The 17,698-nt window shown below is 45.4% G+C and overlaps 1 protein-coding gene across 1 annotated transcript in view; it reads left to right on the plus strand.

Annotated features, from left to right (window-relative positions):
* Nucleotides 1-17,698, plus strand: part of Vps13D (vacuolar protein sorting 13D) — a 173,928-nt gene that overhangs the window by 127,015 nt on the left and 29,215 nt on the right. Inside the window, exons 62-68 of the mRNA XM_065430344.2 lie at nt 669-797; nt 2,147-2,291; nt 4,785-4,957; nt 5,493-5,689; nt 6,347-6,503; nt 6,821-6,923; nt 14,909-15,203. Coding sequence (XP_065286416.1) covers nt 669-797; nt 2,147-2,291; nt 4,785-4,957; nt 5,493-5,689; nt 6,347-6,503; nt 6,821-6,923; nt 14,909-15,203 — 1,199 coding nt within the window. The remainder of the gene's footprint in view (nt 1-668; nt 798-2,146; nt 2,292-4,784; nt 4,958-5,492; nt 5,690-6,346; nt 6,504-6,820; nt 6,924-14,908; nt 15,204-17,698) is intronic.

A 17,698-nucleotide genomic window follows, 5' to 3' on the forward strand; every position in this document is an offset into this window, starting at 1 on the left:
AACAAAAAAGAGAGCACACAAACAAACAGCCAACGGAGCATTGTATACGACTGGCTAGACAAATTTTTTGAACAACGGGGTACATTAGAGAAGGTGCAGCAGTACTGCCTGGCCGAGGTTGTCTTGTCTACACAAGAATGCCAACTAGCCGAAATGCATGCCAGGAATAGTTCCTCTACGAAATGCTTCGGAATCAAGGAAGTTGGACTCGCCACGCAAGTTTACCAAGCGATGTTTGCTCGTGCCCGACAATGACACCTAAGACATTTGAGGGTGCAGTACCATGAACAGAAGCGCATTTGAGAGAATATTTTCGACAATGCTGAAGCCATGCTTCTAAGCGGAACAGGAAGCCTAATGGAAAACCCTTCACAGTACAAGCATGCTATTAGTTCATGCATGCCATTGTTCTGCAGCCGAAGAAGAGGAAACAAGTTACTCTTGCACCTGATTCATTCATGCCATCAGGTGGCTCTCGCATTAGAACATTCGCACCATATCTCGTAACAATGCTGACTTCAATCATTGTGTATGTGTCATGCGGGCAAGCTGAACATCCAGGGATGCAAGAGAGTTGAGCATCGCACACGCTGCAAAAGCAAAAGAAATGTGTTGTGCTCGGTGGGAGGAGTGTGTGACCTGGGCCTTTCTGCACTTGGTGGTTGCAGGTGCAGCATGAGGGTAGGAATGGAGCTGCACCCGCGCACTTTCCCCCAGTGGTGCATGTGCTTCTCTCTCGAGAAGGGCATCAAGGTGCGACGCCTCATGGTGTCTCCAAACGACGCCCGGCCGGACTGGTGAGTTTGCCTTTTCTCAAGTGCAGCTGTTTTGCACAGCAGTTGCAGTCCACATTAGACGGTTTTTATTTAAAGGCCAACTGCAACAAAGTTTTCCGGTCAAGTAAAAATCCTAGTTTTAAATAGCGTAGATATAGAACAGCTTCCATGCAAATCTTTGCACTTAAAATGCGAGTGGATGCATTACGAAAATCTTGCAGAAATAGGTGTTTTTGGTACTGAAACTTGAAAAAAAAAACACTGCCGTTACTGCTCACCTGGAGTGATGTGGTGCCTGCTGCACACTGAAAGAGACCTCAAAGGTGGAGTATTGGGAGTTATGTCGTATATCTGCTAACCTCCAGCTGCACGTATTGCCTGCTTAGGCGTTATTTGAAAGCTGCTATAAGAAAATTTGGACATTTACCAGTCTTGCAGCTTTGCCAAGATTACTTCAATATAGTATACGTTACTCATTTGCTAAATGCTAAATATTGTTAAATGCAACTTCTGGTTAGCTCCTCCCAAAATTAAAGAACTACTTTACTTTTTGAACCTAAGGCCCATATTAGAGGTGCCTGTATTGCCTGGGATCCACAAACCAAAACTCTGTATAATATGCTTGAGCATGTACAAAACCACGCAGCCCGTTTTGTATGTAATAATTATGAATTTACTTCTAGTATTACTGCACTTAAATAGCTTGGGGTGGAAATTATTAAGCACACGCAGACAAAACGTGAGATTAGAAATGTTTTTTAAACTTTATTACGGTATGGTTAAAACAGATAAAGGAACTTAACTTTTGCCTCCTAATTTCTTCTTATAGAAATGGCCACTCTTTAAAAATAAGAGAAATTATTTGTGGAACATACGTCTTCCAGCACTCGTTTCTTTCACACACAATATCACAGTGGAATCAGCTGCCACAGGAAATTGCTGATTATCGCACTGAAGCATCGTTCAGAGCATTTCTGTTGAATTTATAGCGGCGTGAATTTTTCTGTTGTGTTATTTTGTTTGATCAGTTATGTATTTTGTATGAGTATATGTAACCCTGCGTATTCCCCCCTGCAATAACGCCTTCGGGCGCTGCAGGCACTTGAAATAAATGAACAAACAAATAAATTTATAACCGATTTAGCCAAAGTGATGTTTTGTTTCCTTGCAGTTGGCTTTTAACTTTACAGGTGCTGCCATCGTGTGTCATTAGTGGAGTAGTGCTCTCTACATTGCATGAGGGCAGTAATCCAATGCAACTGTGCACCACCAGTCTTGTCAAACTGTTTTGATGTGTACAAATCTGCACAAGGAAAATCAGGTCCTCGAGATTTTGTAGGTAACGAAGTTGCTGAACTCAACTGTTGCAGGGTGTACACAATAGGAGTGGAGATTCGACAAGGGCGTGGCAACTACATGTGTACCAACTACGTTGTGCTCTCGCCAAGGTTCCTGATTGACAATCAGAGCAGTTCTGTTGTTCAGATTGCCCAGAGGTTTGCCACCAAGGAGCTGGTGAGTGAAGCTAAACATTGTTGCACTTTCTTAACAGATTAAAGTGATATCCGGAGTGTATTTGAAAACAATGTCATTTGGAAACACATGCAGTCGTTCCGGAACCTTAGCAACTGTTTATTCATGCTGTCGTGTCTTAAATGGGCCCTGAACCACTTTTTATCGAAGCAGAGAAAGGCATTTGAAGTGAAAATAGGATATTTCAGAAATACTTTGCCCAAAAAGCACTTCAGTGCATTCAGCAGAAGCGTAGTTATTGGCAATCAAACAAGGCCTCCGTGGTGTTCCCGTTCCTTCTTCAATGCCTTGCACTGTGAAGGCTACGGCTCAGTGGGGCATCCCACAACACTCCGCCTTCTAAATGTCACCATGGTGGCCAGCTCAAATTTCATCGTAGACGCTACGACTTCCGCTGCTGGTGCCTGCGACGCACTAAACATAAACCAAACACCGTTTTCCTCAGCGAGCAACAGTGTGCTTAGCCAGTGGACTCGTGGCAGCATCCCGCGGTGGCCGTAGTATTACGCCATGTAGCCAACTGCAGCTTGATTTCAGCTATCGAAATAGTGCGTCCGATGACGAAATAGTGCATCTAGAAGAGAGTGAGGGCAGGGAATTGTGTTGAAAATAGAGTGTTAGAGAGAAAGGTGACTTTGCAATTCGCTTGCGAGCTCCATGAACTGCATACGACAGCAAAACTTGGCTGAGATGTTCACAGCAGCATATGCTACCCGCATACTATGTTATTTCATCAAGCCCAAGGGGGGGTTCAGGGCCCCTTTAATCTCAGTTTTATGTCGTGTACAATATGTGCATGTACTGTATTTGTTAGCACTGCCTTCAGCTTTGTAAAATTTAGGCACTGTATATTCATTAGCATTAACTCAGTGTGAAAAGGTTTGTTTGACTAGTTTGTCTTACTAGTGCGTAGAGCGACATTTGCGTTGTCTAGCTAGGAGCAGAGTTGAGCATTCTACAGTAGAATCTCATTCATACGTTTTGGAATAAAATGCAAGAAAAAATGTTCTAACTGGGAAAATGTACGATACGAAGTAACTAAAAATTTTGGAAAGTATATTTAGCGCCAGTGAACAAGAACACGTCCTTGTTCGCTGGCACTAAATATGCTTTCCAAGTCAATTTACCAACACGCCCAACAAATGGCAATGCTAAAAATTTTGACAGACTCAACTGTAGTTGAGATCTACATAATGTGAAACATTGCGCGAATCGTTGTGTTGTGGCACATAGTGCCGACATATGTCTAGCTAGTGGGGCTCCAGCAGCCCAAGATGCATTTTGTTGTTTTATTATTGTGTAGCGTTTTAAGACGGCAACGGGAAACCGTAACGAAATCGAGCTTTTGGGCAGCGGCGAATGCCGCCGGTGCCAAACGTGTCACATTGCACTGCCTGCTGCAGGGAACAGCAGTGCATTTGGGTTATTGCTTACTAAAAGCGTGCAGTACGCCCCACGCACTGTAAAACGGGTAGGTGAACATGCTTATCGCAATAGGGTTGGCAACGATAGCTGAGAATGCGGCATGCGACTGCTCAGGAGGTCATTAGCTGGTACTGTAATAAGAAACTGAGTGTGCGCCAGTGTTGTCACGTGAGTTGGGCAGGCAAGTGTTGTGGGGAAGCTGATGCAGTGGGCGGCAACTCTTGATCGCGCACGCCTCGCACCTTTTCTTGTTTACATGAGATTAGCCCCCGGAATGTATCCTACAACCACAGTTTGGCGATGTACTGAACGTTTGTGCAGAAAGATCGTGTTTTCTGGGAACGTATAAACAGGTAAAAAAGAAGTGCAACTCTATTGGGTCATTTTTTGTGGTCTTCGTGGCAAACATTAGCACCAGTAAATTGTATGTAATGGGATCGTATGAATGAGGTTCTACTGTAGTTGCAGCACCAACTATTGATCATTATTACAACTTAAGCATTTGAACTGAAAAGTGCATAAATTAAGTAAACATGTCTGTTGTTAAGTTGATTTTAGAAAGCAGTGTTCCCCTAACCAAGCATTTGCTAAGGCCTTGTTCACAAAGCTGTTGTCCGTACCGTCCTGTCACTGTCACGGGGAAGAAATGTGCTGGCGATGGGGTGAACCAGTGTTAAAACAGTGCGGGCACGAAAAAAATAGATCAGGCAGTCTGACTTAAAGTCTCTACATAGACACATTCATGTTGTAGTTGGACCCATCACCGAGCATAGTTGCGATCTGCTATTTGCAAGCTTTCCCGCACCACCTGTGGTTAGAGGTTTACTTGGCCGCAAGACTAAGTGGCCATGGGGCTGAGGTTTCTGCATTTTGAAGTACGATGTAAGGAAAATTGATGGTGGGGTAAAATCACACATTACATGGCGCATGATTCCATATGTAACGCATTATATTTGTGTGGATACTGCATATTCATGTCATGCCTTTCTGAAGAACTACTGTGCTTCTCTTCAAGATATGTTGCAACATTCTATGCACTGTGCCTTCCAGCACCAGCACAGGCACCACATCTCTCTGGCAAAGCCAAAATCCAGCCTGCCGTTCCACTGGCCTCGAGTGGACCTCGACAACCTGTTGTGTGTGCGGCTGGTGGACACACCTGGCTGCATGTGGTCTGGTGGCTTCAAGATTGATGAGCTGAACTCCTTTCACATCCACATGAGGCAGGTCTTATTCACAATACGAGTGGGGTGCAGTGTTTCTCATGTTTTGCTACTTAAATCCAAGCTCCTGTTTGTTTTCATGCTCGTGATGATCAAAGTGGGGTGGTGTTTGTTGTTCACCTAAATCCTCTTTCATACGCTGTCAGACAAAGACTAATTAAAATGCCAAATTCAGAGCAAAATTTTTGGGCAGATATCTCATAACTAATGCTGTTATCAGGATTGACACTAAATGGACATGACATATGCATATCTGTACTCTGCTGACAGCATTGGGAGGTTGGCTTTCTTGCAGAGCTAAGTCACTTGTCAGTTGAGCTCTGCTTATTTTTCGAATGCGAAATGGGGAGTAAAAATAATGGCACATTTATTTGGAACAGAGTTCCAAGTGTAAAGAAAGGTGCCATTCTAAGCTGGTAATTTCACGTGAAAGAAGTGCTGCATTATATGTTCTTTTATTAATTTATTTATTTAAAAAAAAATTATTGATGCCGTTTTGGTTACACTTTGGGATTAATGAGCTTACACATTCCAGGGATGATCTGGGCAGGTCGCACTTTCTTCGAGTGGAAGTGATTTTGAAAGGTGCAACATTCTTCATCATCTTCATGGACTGTGCCAAAATCCCACCACCACTGCGCATTGACAATCAGTCCGAAGTTCCTGTCACCTTCCATCAGACGCACGTTAGCAATGAACTGCTCAGGGCCACTGTCAAGGCACACACCTCAGGTACCAATAGCCTGCATTCCTACTTTCTTTTCTGTAATAATTTTAAAGCTCTCATTGCGAGCAGTGTTTGGCACTATCCAGCCACAAGACAGTGAACGATAAATACTATTAAATACTATTAAATAAATACTATTAAATGTGCCTGCCATAGTGGCTCAGTGACTTTGGTGTTCACCTGGCCTGAGAACAAGGTCATGGGTTCAATTCTCGGCCAAGCTGGCAAGATTACGCTGCAGGTGAAATGCAGAAATGCTCGTGTACTTAAATTTAGATGCACTTTAAATATCCCTAGATAGTAAAATTTAACCTGGAGCCATCCACTACAGTATCTCTCATAGTCTTAGTGTTGCTTTCGGATGTTGAATCTCAAGAATAAATTAATCACTACAATGTCCAAAATTAATGTTGTGAAGCTTGAAGTCTATATTGGTACAGTACAGCAAAGTATACTGCTTGGCTATAGTAGTGAAGAATTATCAGATATCAGTGTAGACTTGAAACATTACTCACCAAATGAAGGGAAAAGCATGCAGAAAGGCAATTCGAAAGTGTCTTGGGTATTGTTGACGTTTGCCATAAAGAGAGTCAAAAGAGTCAACATTCACGGCAATCTCTGTTTGTTTGGTAACTCTGTTTTATTCTGGACCACTCTTGCAGTTCCCTATGCCTGGGATGAGCCCACGCTGCCCCCACACATCACAGTGACAGCACCAGGAGGGATGAGCGAAGCGTACGACATGACCATTTTCAGAGCTGGCAAAAAGCTGTACTATGAGAACTTCTTCTACATCGCTTTCTCAGGAACATTCTTAGAGTGAGTGCAGTGTTATCCTGGGATGTGTACCTGCCTCATTTTAGGTTGTTTCTTTGTGCCGTAGTGCTTCATTTTGGTTTATCCATCAAATGTTTCTGTGTAAGGTTTCACAGCTGTCACGAACACTGCGCAGCTGGCGTTCTGCTAATGCTGAGCTTCAAAAACAGCATTGCATGAATCTGTCATAGATTCTAGCATGAACGCTATCATGCATGTTTGACATAGGTCATAGTGGACGATGCTGGTTTCAAGAATGTAATGTGCTGCTATATGCTTTGTGCCCTCCTCCATGCCACGCTTGTATTTGCTTGTTCCAGACCGCGGACTATGGTGAAAGTTCAACCAGGCTCAAAAGACGTCAAGTGTCAAGAATTGGTGCTTGACGTTCCTCAAGGGACCCGCGTCGTCATTAACAAGAAGGTAGTCAGGCTTGTGACATATCTTGTTGTTCTAGCGCCTGCTTACATACACTATTAAATCCATTGCCCCGTAGAAAAGATCTCAATGGCACTGAACATTCAGAGTTAACTTGGGGGGGCACTCTAGTGCTTTATGCATCATAAAATCATAGAATTTCAAGGTTCCAAGTTATTGTCCATGTTAGTTTGTTAGGCTAACGTGTTCTGGTGACTGTTTTACCATGGCTTGCTTTGCATGCAGCATATACAGTCATACCTCGATTAACAAACATGGATAGGTGTATTGAATTATCAAATATAATGGTGTATATAAAATTCGGTTCACCATTCTTTATTTCAATTGTGTATTCCTCCACTATAATGAATCCATAAATGTGGGATTCAATACGGCATCAGTTAGAGCAAAGTAAATTTTTGTTTGCAGGTGCCTCAAAATATATGTTCTGGTAGCAAAAATGTCACATACAGTTGCACACCAATTTTCCAGATGAATGATTTTTCTGATCTGCATTGTTCCTGCGGTACCATCACCTACCCTAAGCACCAACTTATAATGGCAGTAATCAAAATTTCAGACGCCGCATGGTGTTGTGAGCATAAACTGTGCATGTGATGCTGCAAACATGGCAGCCATGAACAAAGTTGCCGCCATGTCGAATAGCACTGGCACAAACCTGCAAATTCGATTGCCGACTCTTGGCGAAGCAGCACAGGCTAGGCATAGTGGCCTAGCCAGGGTGGCTGATGGAGTGGCTGGTGACAAGCCATCGCAAGAAGCTCACTGCCAATATGTTCGCACTCATATACTTTATCGGTGATTGAGCGTGAGATCAGATGCACGGGCTAGACTGACGGCCAGAGTAGCAGAGTACTGATCCACGTACGGTTCCCCCTCAGTGTCCAAAAAGTCTGTCTGTAGTGTGCACGTTATTGCCAGCGGCTTGGCTTGGTTGGACCACAGTTGGCAAGCCAGCATACCTGTCCCACACGATAACACGAATCACACGGTTGCGTATTTGCATTTGCAACAGTGCAGAGCACGTGTCTGAAATTATTGTTCTCGTGCCTTGTTCGGCACAGCAAGATGTGGACAGGTCATCAGAATCCACTGAGGGCCCTTTGCTGGCCTCTCGGAGGCATCCCACTTGCATTTCTTTCGCACGTATCTGATCAAGATTTAATTTTTGCCGATATCTGGATGTATGCTTATAACAGATATCGGGTGCAACGAAGGTATTTTCGGATCTGATATGACTGTTGTATAAGGTTCGACTGCACACAAGGAACAAGTTGTGCCTTGAGAAAGAGGAGCCATTCAGAGGGCACTGAGAAAAGTAAAGGTACACTGGAGACGGATATGGATGAGAGCACCTACTTTGCATTCAATGCCACCAATTGTCCTTGCTTTTGCCTTGAAATCAAGAAAGTACAAAGGGGCAGGTTCTTCAAGAGAACAACTGCTTAGGCAGTGTCTGAGGTTAGTTTTTTGCATCAACTGCCCCTTGAGTGCCTATTCACAATTGCGGTGATGAATAGATCTCGCAGTAAGCAAACTCTGGTCTCACAGACAGCCGACTCCATCCTTTAATGGCATGCGCAAGTTGGTAGTAGTGGGCCATGCTCTTTGCAGTGAAGGAAATGACACAGTAGTGCAAACATGCAGTGAGAACATTTATTGCTCCTTGTGGGCAGTAGTACTGTCTGCCCGAAGGTGTGTGATACTAATGCTATATGGGGGAGATGAGGGTAGGGACAACACATAAATGTGTTCTAGCAAAATCATGTTCCAAGTTGCAGCTAAGCAGAGTGCGAACTGAAAGGGCCACAATGCCCAACGTGAGCTCCTTATTATAGCCCAGTTTACCAGCGGTGCCTTACAAAGATTAAAGTGTGGAATTTTAAAGTTACATAATTAAAGTGTGGAAGTTTAGTACATGCTGTTTAGGTAGAGGCCTGAGTGATTAACTGCTAGCAAAGTGAAAGTGCATTTATGGGCCTGCATTTTCCTACTGCTGCTCATCACGAGGAGCTGAGATAGGTTGTATGCTGTGTGTGTATAGCAGTTTGTTATGTTTGTATCAAAGTCATGCATGTTTATTTTCCTGCATGCTCAAGACAGGGATGTCCTTAGCATCTCACAAGTATCAATTGAATCTGTACTTACGTTGTTGAGCTTTTAAATGCTGTAAAGAACGGCGGGTTGCACAACAAGATTGTCACCTTGCCACCCGATTACGACAAGGGGTGCAAGACGCGCACCTCCCGCTCTCCGCCGCTGCAGCTGCGAGGCGTTCAAAGAAGCGACCTTTGCGCTGGAATCCGCCGCCTTCCTCCAGCCCGCTTCGACATTGTGACAAGACGAGTTTGGTGTGTGGACAATGATTCCAGAGTTCCTCAACGCGGCGCTGATCTGACACGCCTGAAGAAGCTACCGCGGGAACGTCTTATTTTTGCGCTCTCACGGTTCAGCATGTTGCAAAACAACGAGCGTCCCTCGAGCGGCGTCGATTTTCCGGAACGGCACCACCTTCAACGCCGTCGCTTGGGCTTCGGAATGTGTGTGCCTTTGTGTCTGAAAACTGGTCTTCAGAGCAGCTGCGAGTTGGTGGTGTGTAAACGAACAGCCGCCGCGTCGTAGGACCAGCGGATCGAGTGTATAAAAACTGTGGTTGTGCGATTGTTGGACACACTTCTCTTGAGCAGTCATGTTAGACTGGTTCACTTCTCTCATGCAGTCCTGTTGGACTAATACTATTTTTCTCAAACAGTCATGTTAGACTGAGTTAATTTTCTGTAAATAAACCCCTTTTTCCTCGTTCTCGATGAGAAGCAGTTCTTCACTTCATCAACGATCTCAGCGTAAATAAGTTGGACGACGGCATGGGCCAGCTACCTTCGAATTCATGCCGTACTCCAATCTTGGCAAAGGACCACGGACGAAGGGATTGAGCCCCCAATCCTGACAACTGGTGGCAGCGGTGGGATGGACTTTGCGACATGGTGCTGTATCTGTGGTGAGTGCTTGGTTTTTGCTTTGACTCTCTAGGCTTCATTTTGTGGTTGTTCTGTTTAGAACAGTAGGGAAGCTAGATTGTTGTGTGTTAGCTAGGTTGTGTTTTCCTAGCTAGATTTAGAGAGCAGAATCAAGGCAGTAAAGCAGCAGTCATGGAGTTAAGGACACTGCTGAGAGACGAGTTGTTGATTGTTGGTGAGGAACTGGGCCTAGATGTACGCAAGGAAATGCTCAAATCGGAATTATTGGAGCTAATTTCCAATCAGGCCAGTGAGGAAGATATTGAAATGGGATTGGAACTTCTCAAAAAGAGAGAGAAACGGGAAAAAGAAAGAGAAGAACGAGACAGAGAAAAACGAGAGAGAGAGGAACGCGATAAAGATCGCGAGATAACAAAAATGCAACTTGAACTTGAAAACAGACGTTTGGAGTTGTCTCAAGGAAGTGAAGGAGCTCTGGGTCGATCAAGTGAGGCAGAATCGTACCGCATGGACAGGCTATTAAAGCCATATGAGGTCGGGACCGACATAGGCTTGTTCCTAAGCAATTTTGAAAGGACTTGCGAAAAGATGAACTTCGGTCCGAGTACATGGCCACAGCGGTTGCTGTCTATGTTGCCGTGTGAGGCGGCGGAAGTAATCGCCAGATTGAGTGTGCAGGATGCATATGATTATGCAAAAGTTAAGGCTAGTCTCCTGAAGAAATACCGCCTTTCAGCCGAAGCTTTTCGGCAAAGGTTTAGGAGCACAGGCAAGAAAGATAGCGAGGGCTATCCGGAGTTTGCGTATAGCTTAAAGGCCAACCTAGTCGAGTGGCTTAAAAGCGCGGAAGCGTACGACAGCAGAGACATGATCATTGAATGCATGTGTCTAGAGCAGTTTTACAAAACCATCCCCCAAGCTGTGAAACTGTGGGTGCAAGACAGAGGTAATGTAAACACTGTGGAAAGGGCGGCTGAATTAGCCGAAGAGTACGCAACCCGTAGAAAATTGAACGCCGAGGAGGGAAACTGGGACGGTCGAAATGGACCGCGGAAACCATTTCCGTTCAAAAAGGGTGCGCAAACTAGACGATCCGAGCCTGTAGACATGGCGGAAAAGCCCGCAGAAAAGAGCGAGGAGAAACTTAACGGAGAAACCGCACAAGAACAGAAAAGAAAGTTCGGATCTTTTAGACCAATTCGCTGTTACAAATGCCACAAACTGGGACATATAGCTGTAAACTGCGAGAAGTCTAGCGTAGTTTTTTCCTACGTGGAGGAAAAAGATGAGAATATGGAACTTTTAAGTCCATATCTCCACGACCTGCAAGTTAATGGAAAACCATGCCGAGTGCTAAGAGACAGTGCCGCCACGCTGGACATTGTCCATCCGTCTTACGTGATGGTAGATGACTTCACCGGAGAAGTAGCATGGATAAAACAGGTTGTAGAAGAACACAGCGTGTGTCTGCCCATGGCCAAAGTCAAAATCAGTGGACCATTCGGGGAGCTAGAGACTGAGGCTGCAGTTTCCAAATTTTTGTCACTGCAGTATCCCTACATCTTTTCGAATCGTTCGAATCAGTTACTGCGTGACAGAGGGCTCAAACTGGGAGAGGTCATAGTACAGGCATTGACCAGAGGCCAAGCTCGTAAGATCGCGGCGCTTTCGGCTGAAAATGCTCAAGCTCCTCCAGCTGAAGCAGAAAAGGGGATGGCTTCAATACCCGAATCCGAGCTAGGCCCGACGGACAAAAGAACAGTTGAGGAGAGCCTGCCAGTTGACCAGCTCAATGAGAGCGTAGCACTAGAGTGTCAGAGTTCTAGCCTGCAGGAAGAGCATGCAGACGCGCTCCCAAGCGAGACAGGGTCGTTATTATCACCGGCCTCAAAGAACTTTGATCAACTCTTACGCGTGGATAGAGAGTCACTGGCAGCTGAGCAAAAGAATGATGAGAGCTTAGCTAAATTACGGGACACAGCTAAAGAAGGCATTGCTAGGCGCAACGTAACGATACATGAGAAAGGAGGATTGTTGTATCGGCATTACAGAGATCGAAAGGGTAGGATTTTAGATCAGTTAGTCATACCTACTAAGTATAGGGAGGACCTTTTGAGTCTTTGTCATGGAAATGGGTGGTCCGGCCACCTAGGCATAAACAAATCAAAGGAAAGATTGCTTATGGAATACTACTGGCCTGGCTGTTTCAAAGATGTAGAAAACTTTGTAAGATCATGCGACGCCTGCCAGCGTTCTGGTAAACCAGGAGAGACTTGGAAAGCTCCACTGAAGGTAGTGCCCTTAATAACAGAGCCTTTCAGACGGCTTGTAATAGACACGGTAGGGCCTCTTCCAAAAACAAAATCAGGCTACAGGTACTTGTTTACCATGCTGTGTCCGGCTACCAAGTTTCCAGAAGCAATCCCTTTGAAAGAGCTCAGCTCCACCGAAGTAGTAGACGCGCTTTTGACAGTGTTTGCACGAGTTGGGTTTCCAGCCGAAATTCAGGCAGATCAAGGGTCAGTATTCACGAGCGCACTGACTTCCACATTCTTGCAAAAGTGCGGGGTAAAGTTAATACACAGTTCTGTCTATCACCCTCAGTCAAACAGTGTAGAGAGGTGGCATTCGGTGCTTAAGCGAGTTTTGCGTGCGCTCTGTTACGAGCACAAGGAGGACTGGGAGAACTGTCTGCCGGCAACTTTGTTTGCTTTGCGAACGGTTCCACATGAAGCGACAGGGTTCTCACCAGCAGAACTAGTGTATGGGAGGACACTCCGTTCTCCACTGAGAATGTTAAGAGAGATGTGGGAGGAAAGAGGGGAGAGTCCAACCGTGGTTGAATACGTGCTGAATTTACTGGAACGGCTAAGCGCGACCCAAGAACTAGTCGGAAAGAACATGGAAATAGCTCAAAGGAACGCCAAATTCTATTACGACAAGAATGCGAGACTTCGTACGTTTAAAGTCGACTTAACGATGAAAGCGGAAAAGTGTAGGTTTGGTTGTTCGCAGGTTACCTATCTGGGCCATGTTGTCGGTCAGGACATGAGACGACCGGCTGAGCTGAAAATAGCTACGATTGGAGATTTTTCTCAGCCGCGCACGAAAACGGACGTTCGTTCATTTTTGGGACTTGTGGGGTACTATCAACGGTACATTCCGAATTACTCGCAATTGGCAAGTCCATTAACAGACGCCCTCCGAAAGGGAGCACCGAGTAACGTACACTGGGATAAGGACAAAGAGAACGCTTTCCAAAGTTTGAAAACGCTATTGGTTTCTCGCCCTGTGCTTCGCGCGCCAGACTACACAAAGGAATTCATAGTTCAATGCGACGCAAGCGACAGAGGTATGGGCGTGGTACTTAGTCAGGTCGGCGACGATAACGAGGAGCATCCTATCCTCTACGCCAGCCGTAAACTAAATGTAAGAGAGGAAGCCTACAGCGCTTCAGAGAAGGAATGCGCTTGTTTGGTTTGGGCCGCCCAGAAGTTGTCGTGTTACTTGTACGGAGCGAAGTTCATCTTCGAGACCGACCACTGTCCTCTTACGTGGCTCAATCAAATGTCACACAAAAACGGCCGCTTGCTCCGATGGAGCCTCACTCTCCAAGAGTACAACTTCTCCGTTAGATATAAGAAGGGAAAGTTGCATAGCAATGCTGATGGTTTGAGCAGGCTAATTTGAATTCTGCGTTTGAGGGTCCCGCCTAAATTTTAGGGTTACTAGTGTTAAATTTATTAAGCGAAGAAGATCCCCTCTCATTTAGCAGGATTCCCTCCATGATTGCTGAATTTGTCAGCAGGAATTTGCTTCAGAAATTGGCATAGTGAAATGCAGCATTTTTTTTGTTTCTGCACTTATGTTGTTGTTGTTTTTTTTGAAGCCTAGCGAGTCTAAAGTGAGAGCCAATGCACGTCATCTCGGCGCAGAGCCGTGTTGTGGGGTTCATTTTGCAGTTGCCTGTCCTTGTTGGATGTTTTGGGGCGGTGACATCAATGCACAAGTGGTCGCTGCGAGCCAAGACATCAATCCCCCCCTGACCAGCAGCCGTTCTCTTCCTGCCTAGCGGTTGTCAGCGCTAGACAGTCGAGACTTTTGGGGCCATGGAGGCGCTGTAAAGAACGGCGGGTTGCACAACAAGATTGTCACCTTGCCACCCGATTACGACAAGGGGTGCAAGACGCGCACCTCCCGCTCTCCGCCGCTGCAGCTGCGAGGCGTTCAAAGAAGCGACCTTTGCGCTGGAATCCGCCGCCTTCCTCCAGCCCGCTTCGACATTGTGACAAGACGAGTTTGGTGTGTGGACAATGATTCCAGAGTTCCTCAACGCGGCGCTGATCTGACACGCCTGAAGAAGCTACCGCGGGAACGTCTTATTTTTGCGCTCTCACGGTTCAGCATGTTGCAAAACAACGAGCGTCCCTCGAGCGGCGTCGATTTTCCGGAACGGCACCACCTTCAACGCCGTCGCTTGGGCTTCGGAATGTGTGTGCCTTTGTGTCTGAAAACTGGTCTTCAGAGCAGCTGCGAGTTGGTGGTGTGTAAACGAACAGCCGCCGCGTCGTAGGACCAGCGGATCGAGTGTATAAAAACTGTGGTTGTGCGATTGTTGGACACACTTCTCTTGAGCAGTCATGTTAGACTGGTTCACTTCTCTCATGCAGTCCTGTTGGACTAATACTATTTTTCTCAAACAGTCATGTTAGACTGAGTTAATTTTCTGTAAATAAACCCCTTTTTCCTCGTTCTCGATGAGAAGCAGTTCTTCACTTCATCAACGATCTCAGCGTAAATAAGTTGGACGACGGCATGGGCCAGCTACCTTCGAATTCATGCCGTACTCCAATCTTGGCAAAGGACCACGGACGAAGGGATTGAGCCCCCAATCCTGACAATGCGCAAAGCACTGTGCGCTTCTCTGGTATTTTTCACTTCTGTTTGGTACTACAGTGTCATAAAAACTGTTTGTTTTACCTTTCTTTGCAGGAACTGGGTAAGCGCTCACAACTGTGGCGCATGACCTCAACGGGGATGCTGCAGCATGAGGGCTCGAGCACTCCACGTGAACCGCGGCCCAGCGCTGAACCTGGCCGCATGCTGGTCCTCGACATTGCCGGGCTGGGTCCTGAACCCAAGAAGTACACAGAGCTGATGCTGCGCAAGCCTGATGGCCGCCGTCGCCTTACCCAGACTTGGCAGTTCTGCAGCGATGGCCGTCTTTGTTGCCAGCTGCCTGGCATGTTTGTGCAGCCGCGTGATGGATTCCATGGCCTGCGAAGAGGTGAGCATGCATGTTGAATCTGCCGGATATTCATTGTTCACATTTTCTTGCGATAGTTTCTTTATTATTATTAACATTATTATCGTCTTTTAAATTTATTTTGGCTACAAAAGCTTGGGAGTCAAAGCACAACAGCTCACATAAAGTGTGTTTTAACAAGTTGATAGCTCAAAATGAAACAGCTAGATGAATAAGCTGTGTGCAATTAGGATTTTATTTCAATAAGAAAAGCTTTTTCTGTAATGTTTAATGTTTCTTTAAGCTGGTTTTGTCATCAGCATTCTAATTTAGCTCCAGTACAGGACGATGTTCTCTTGTGGTAATCTCCAATTAAATCTGTCTTGTATCAGCTGTCTCTGTCCTATGCCTGCAAATTTCCTAATTTCTTCGCACCACTTAATTTTCTGCTGTCCTCGACTGCACTTCCCTACTCTTGGCACACATTCTATAACTATGATGGTCCACCAGATATCTGCCCTATGCATTACATGGCATTCCCAGTGCCATTTTTTTCCTCATAATCTTCGGTTCACTTTCTAATCCATACTGCTATCTTAGTCCCCTGATGTTATGCCAATACTTTTTTTTATTCCCTTACTTGTTGCATGATGTACTCATGTTTAACTGCTGGAATGGGCTTTGTTTCATAGTTTAATTATTTTATGAATATGAAGAGAGAAAAAAAATTTAAACTAGCATCCTTGGACTGCGCACTGTCTCGCATGCTGTTTATTGCCAGCTTTGCTGTTGTAGTTGCAGTTCATTTGGAGAGTTTACATTGAAAGTAACATTTTCAAAACATGTTTTTGATGGCGAGAATGTATTTGAACCTTCTTAATTTTGCATGTGTCGCGCTTTGTTCGTGCTCGTCTCTCTTTCTCCATATGTCCCCCTTCCACTCTTTTTCTTTTTTAGCCCCTTTCACCCTTCCCCCCGTGGAGGGTAGCCAACAGGAACTACCTCTGGTTAACCTCCCTGCCTTTCTGTGTATTCTCTCTCTCTCCCTTTTCAATTTTCTTTTTTCTTTTTCAAATTCACATATACTTGTGAAATAAATGCTGGATTTTGTAGTTGTGTATGTATATACTATAGTTACACATACATGTCATACATGTATAAGGGAAATTAATGCTGGATTTGTGATTGTTCATACAGAATACTGCACCTTCTCCATAAGCTGCACTTTGTTGACTGATTCCAGAGACACTGTAACATCGGTCAATAAATGGGTATTTTTTGTATCGGCTTTTCTTGGATTGCGCATAATATGCCTGCCAATTATCCCGCTTTGTCAGGGAAACTCCCGAATTCCAACTAATCCTCCTGATTGTGTGGACGCAGCCATAAATCTCCCAGAAAACTGCTCCACCCCACTACAAAAAAAAAAAATAGAAGTAACAACAACAACATCAAAAGAATCGTGTCATGCAGCACAGCCACTTCGTAATTGCCATTGCAGCCAAGGTAGCTAGTTGCAGTCAATTTTCAATCCAAGGCAACGTAGGCCTAACTCAGGTCGCTTCAAATCAAAACATGCCCTGAGGAGCATACACGAGGCCAAAGTCTGTGTCGCATAATGGCAGATTTTCTTAAGTTAGCTTTGCCGCAATGTGGTCTTAGTGCAGTGAAGCATTGGCCTCGAGCTCCACCACTGGAAAAGCTGGCGCCACCGTCGGCGTGACGTGCTAGGAGGGATCACGTGGACATAGCGGCCGCGTCGGCTGCTTCGGGCGCGCCGAAGCGAGCTCAAAACGAGTTTAAATTCCCTCGTACGCTGCGGTCCTCATTTAGTGGCAAAATTTTTCCGCTTCGAGTGTCTCCTTTACAATGCTTGAAAGCACTACAATAGGTAGTGGCTGCCTTTGAAGGCGCGCAACATGGTAGGCTACTGCTCGGTGCCGCAGGGACGGACGCACGTAACGGAGGCTGGTGTCAGCCTTATTCACACGTAGCCGTAGGACAAGGAGCTGTGTGAAGCTCGGCTCGCGAAACATAAAACCGGCAAACAGTCATCGGCTACAACTCGGGTATGCAGCAAGCACAGACGCGAGGAAGATTTCTGCTACGGCGCCCGGTCTGTGATGTTCTGAAAACGCGCACTGAGAGGCTCGCTCGAGTCCGCTGCCCGACTAATGTCATGACGGTTTGGTCTATGAACTTGTCGATGCTATAGATACTGGCAAGTTCAGTGGAGTGGAAAGGCAGCGGTAAGAAGCACACCTAAAAAAAGCATGGCATATGATCATGTTTGTGTTATGAATTAATGCACTGGATTACAAAAAAGGAGCAGCGGGAAATTGCACGCTGAGAACACCGATAAACATACACCGCGGCGCAACTCGAAAAATAGCATTAAAATCAAAGATGTTAGAAGAAAAAGAAAGATTGAATCGTCGCGACGGCACATCACAGGCGTTGAAGTCTCTACAATGAAATTATTTTTTAACAGCTCTGATAGCGCCCAAGCAACAATGGTTGCTTGTATACTGCCAATG

The sequence above is a fragment of the Dermacentor albipictus genome, chromosome 2 (genome assembly GCF_038994185.2).
Source record: "Dermacentor albipictus isolate Rhodes 1998 colony chromosome 2, USDA_Dalb.pri_finalv2, whole genome shotgun sequence".
Classification (NCBI taxonomy): domain Eukaryota; kingdom Metazoa; phylum Arthropoda; class Arachnida; order Ixodida; family Ixodidae; genus Dermacentor; species Dermacentor albipictus.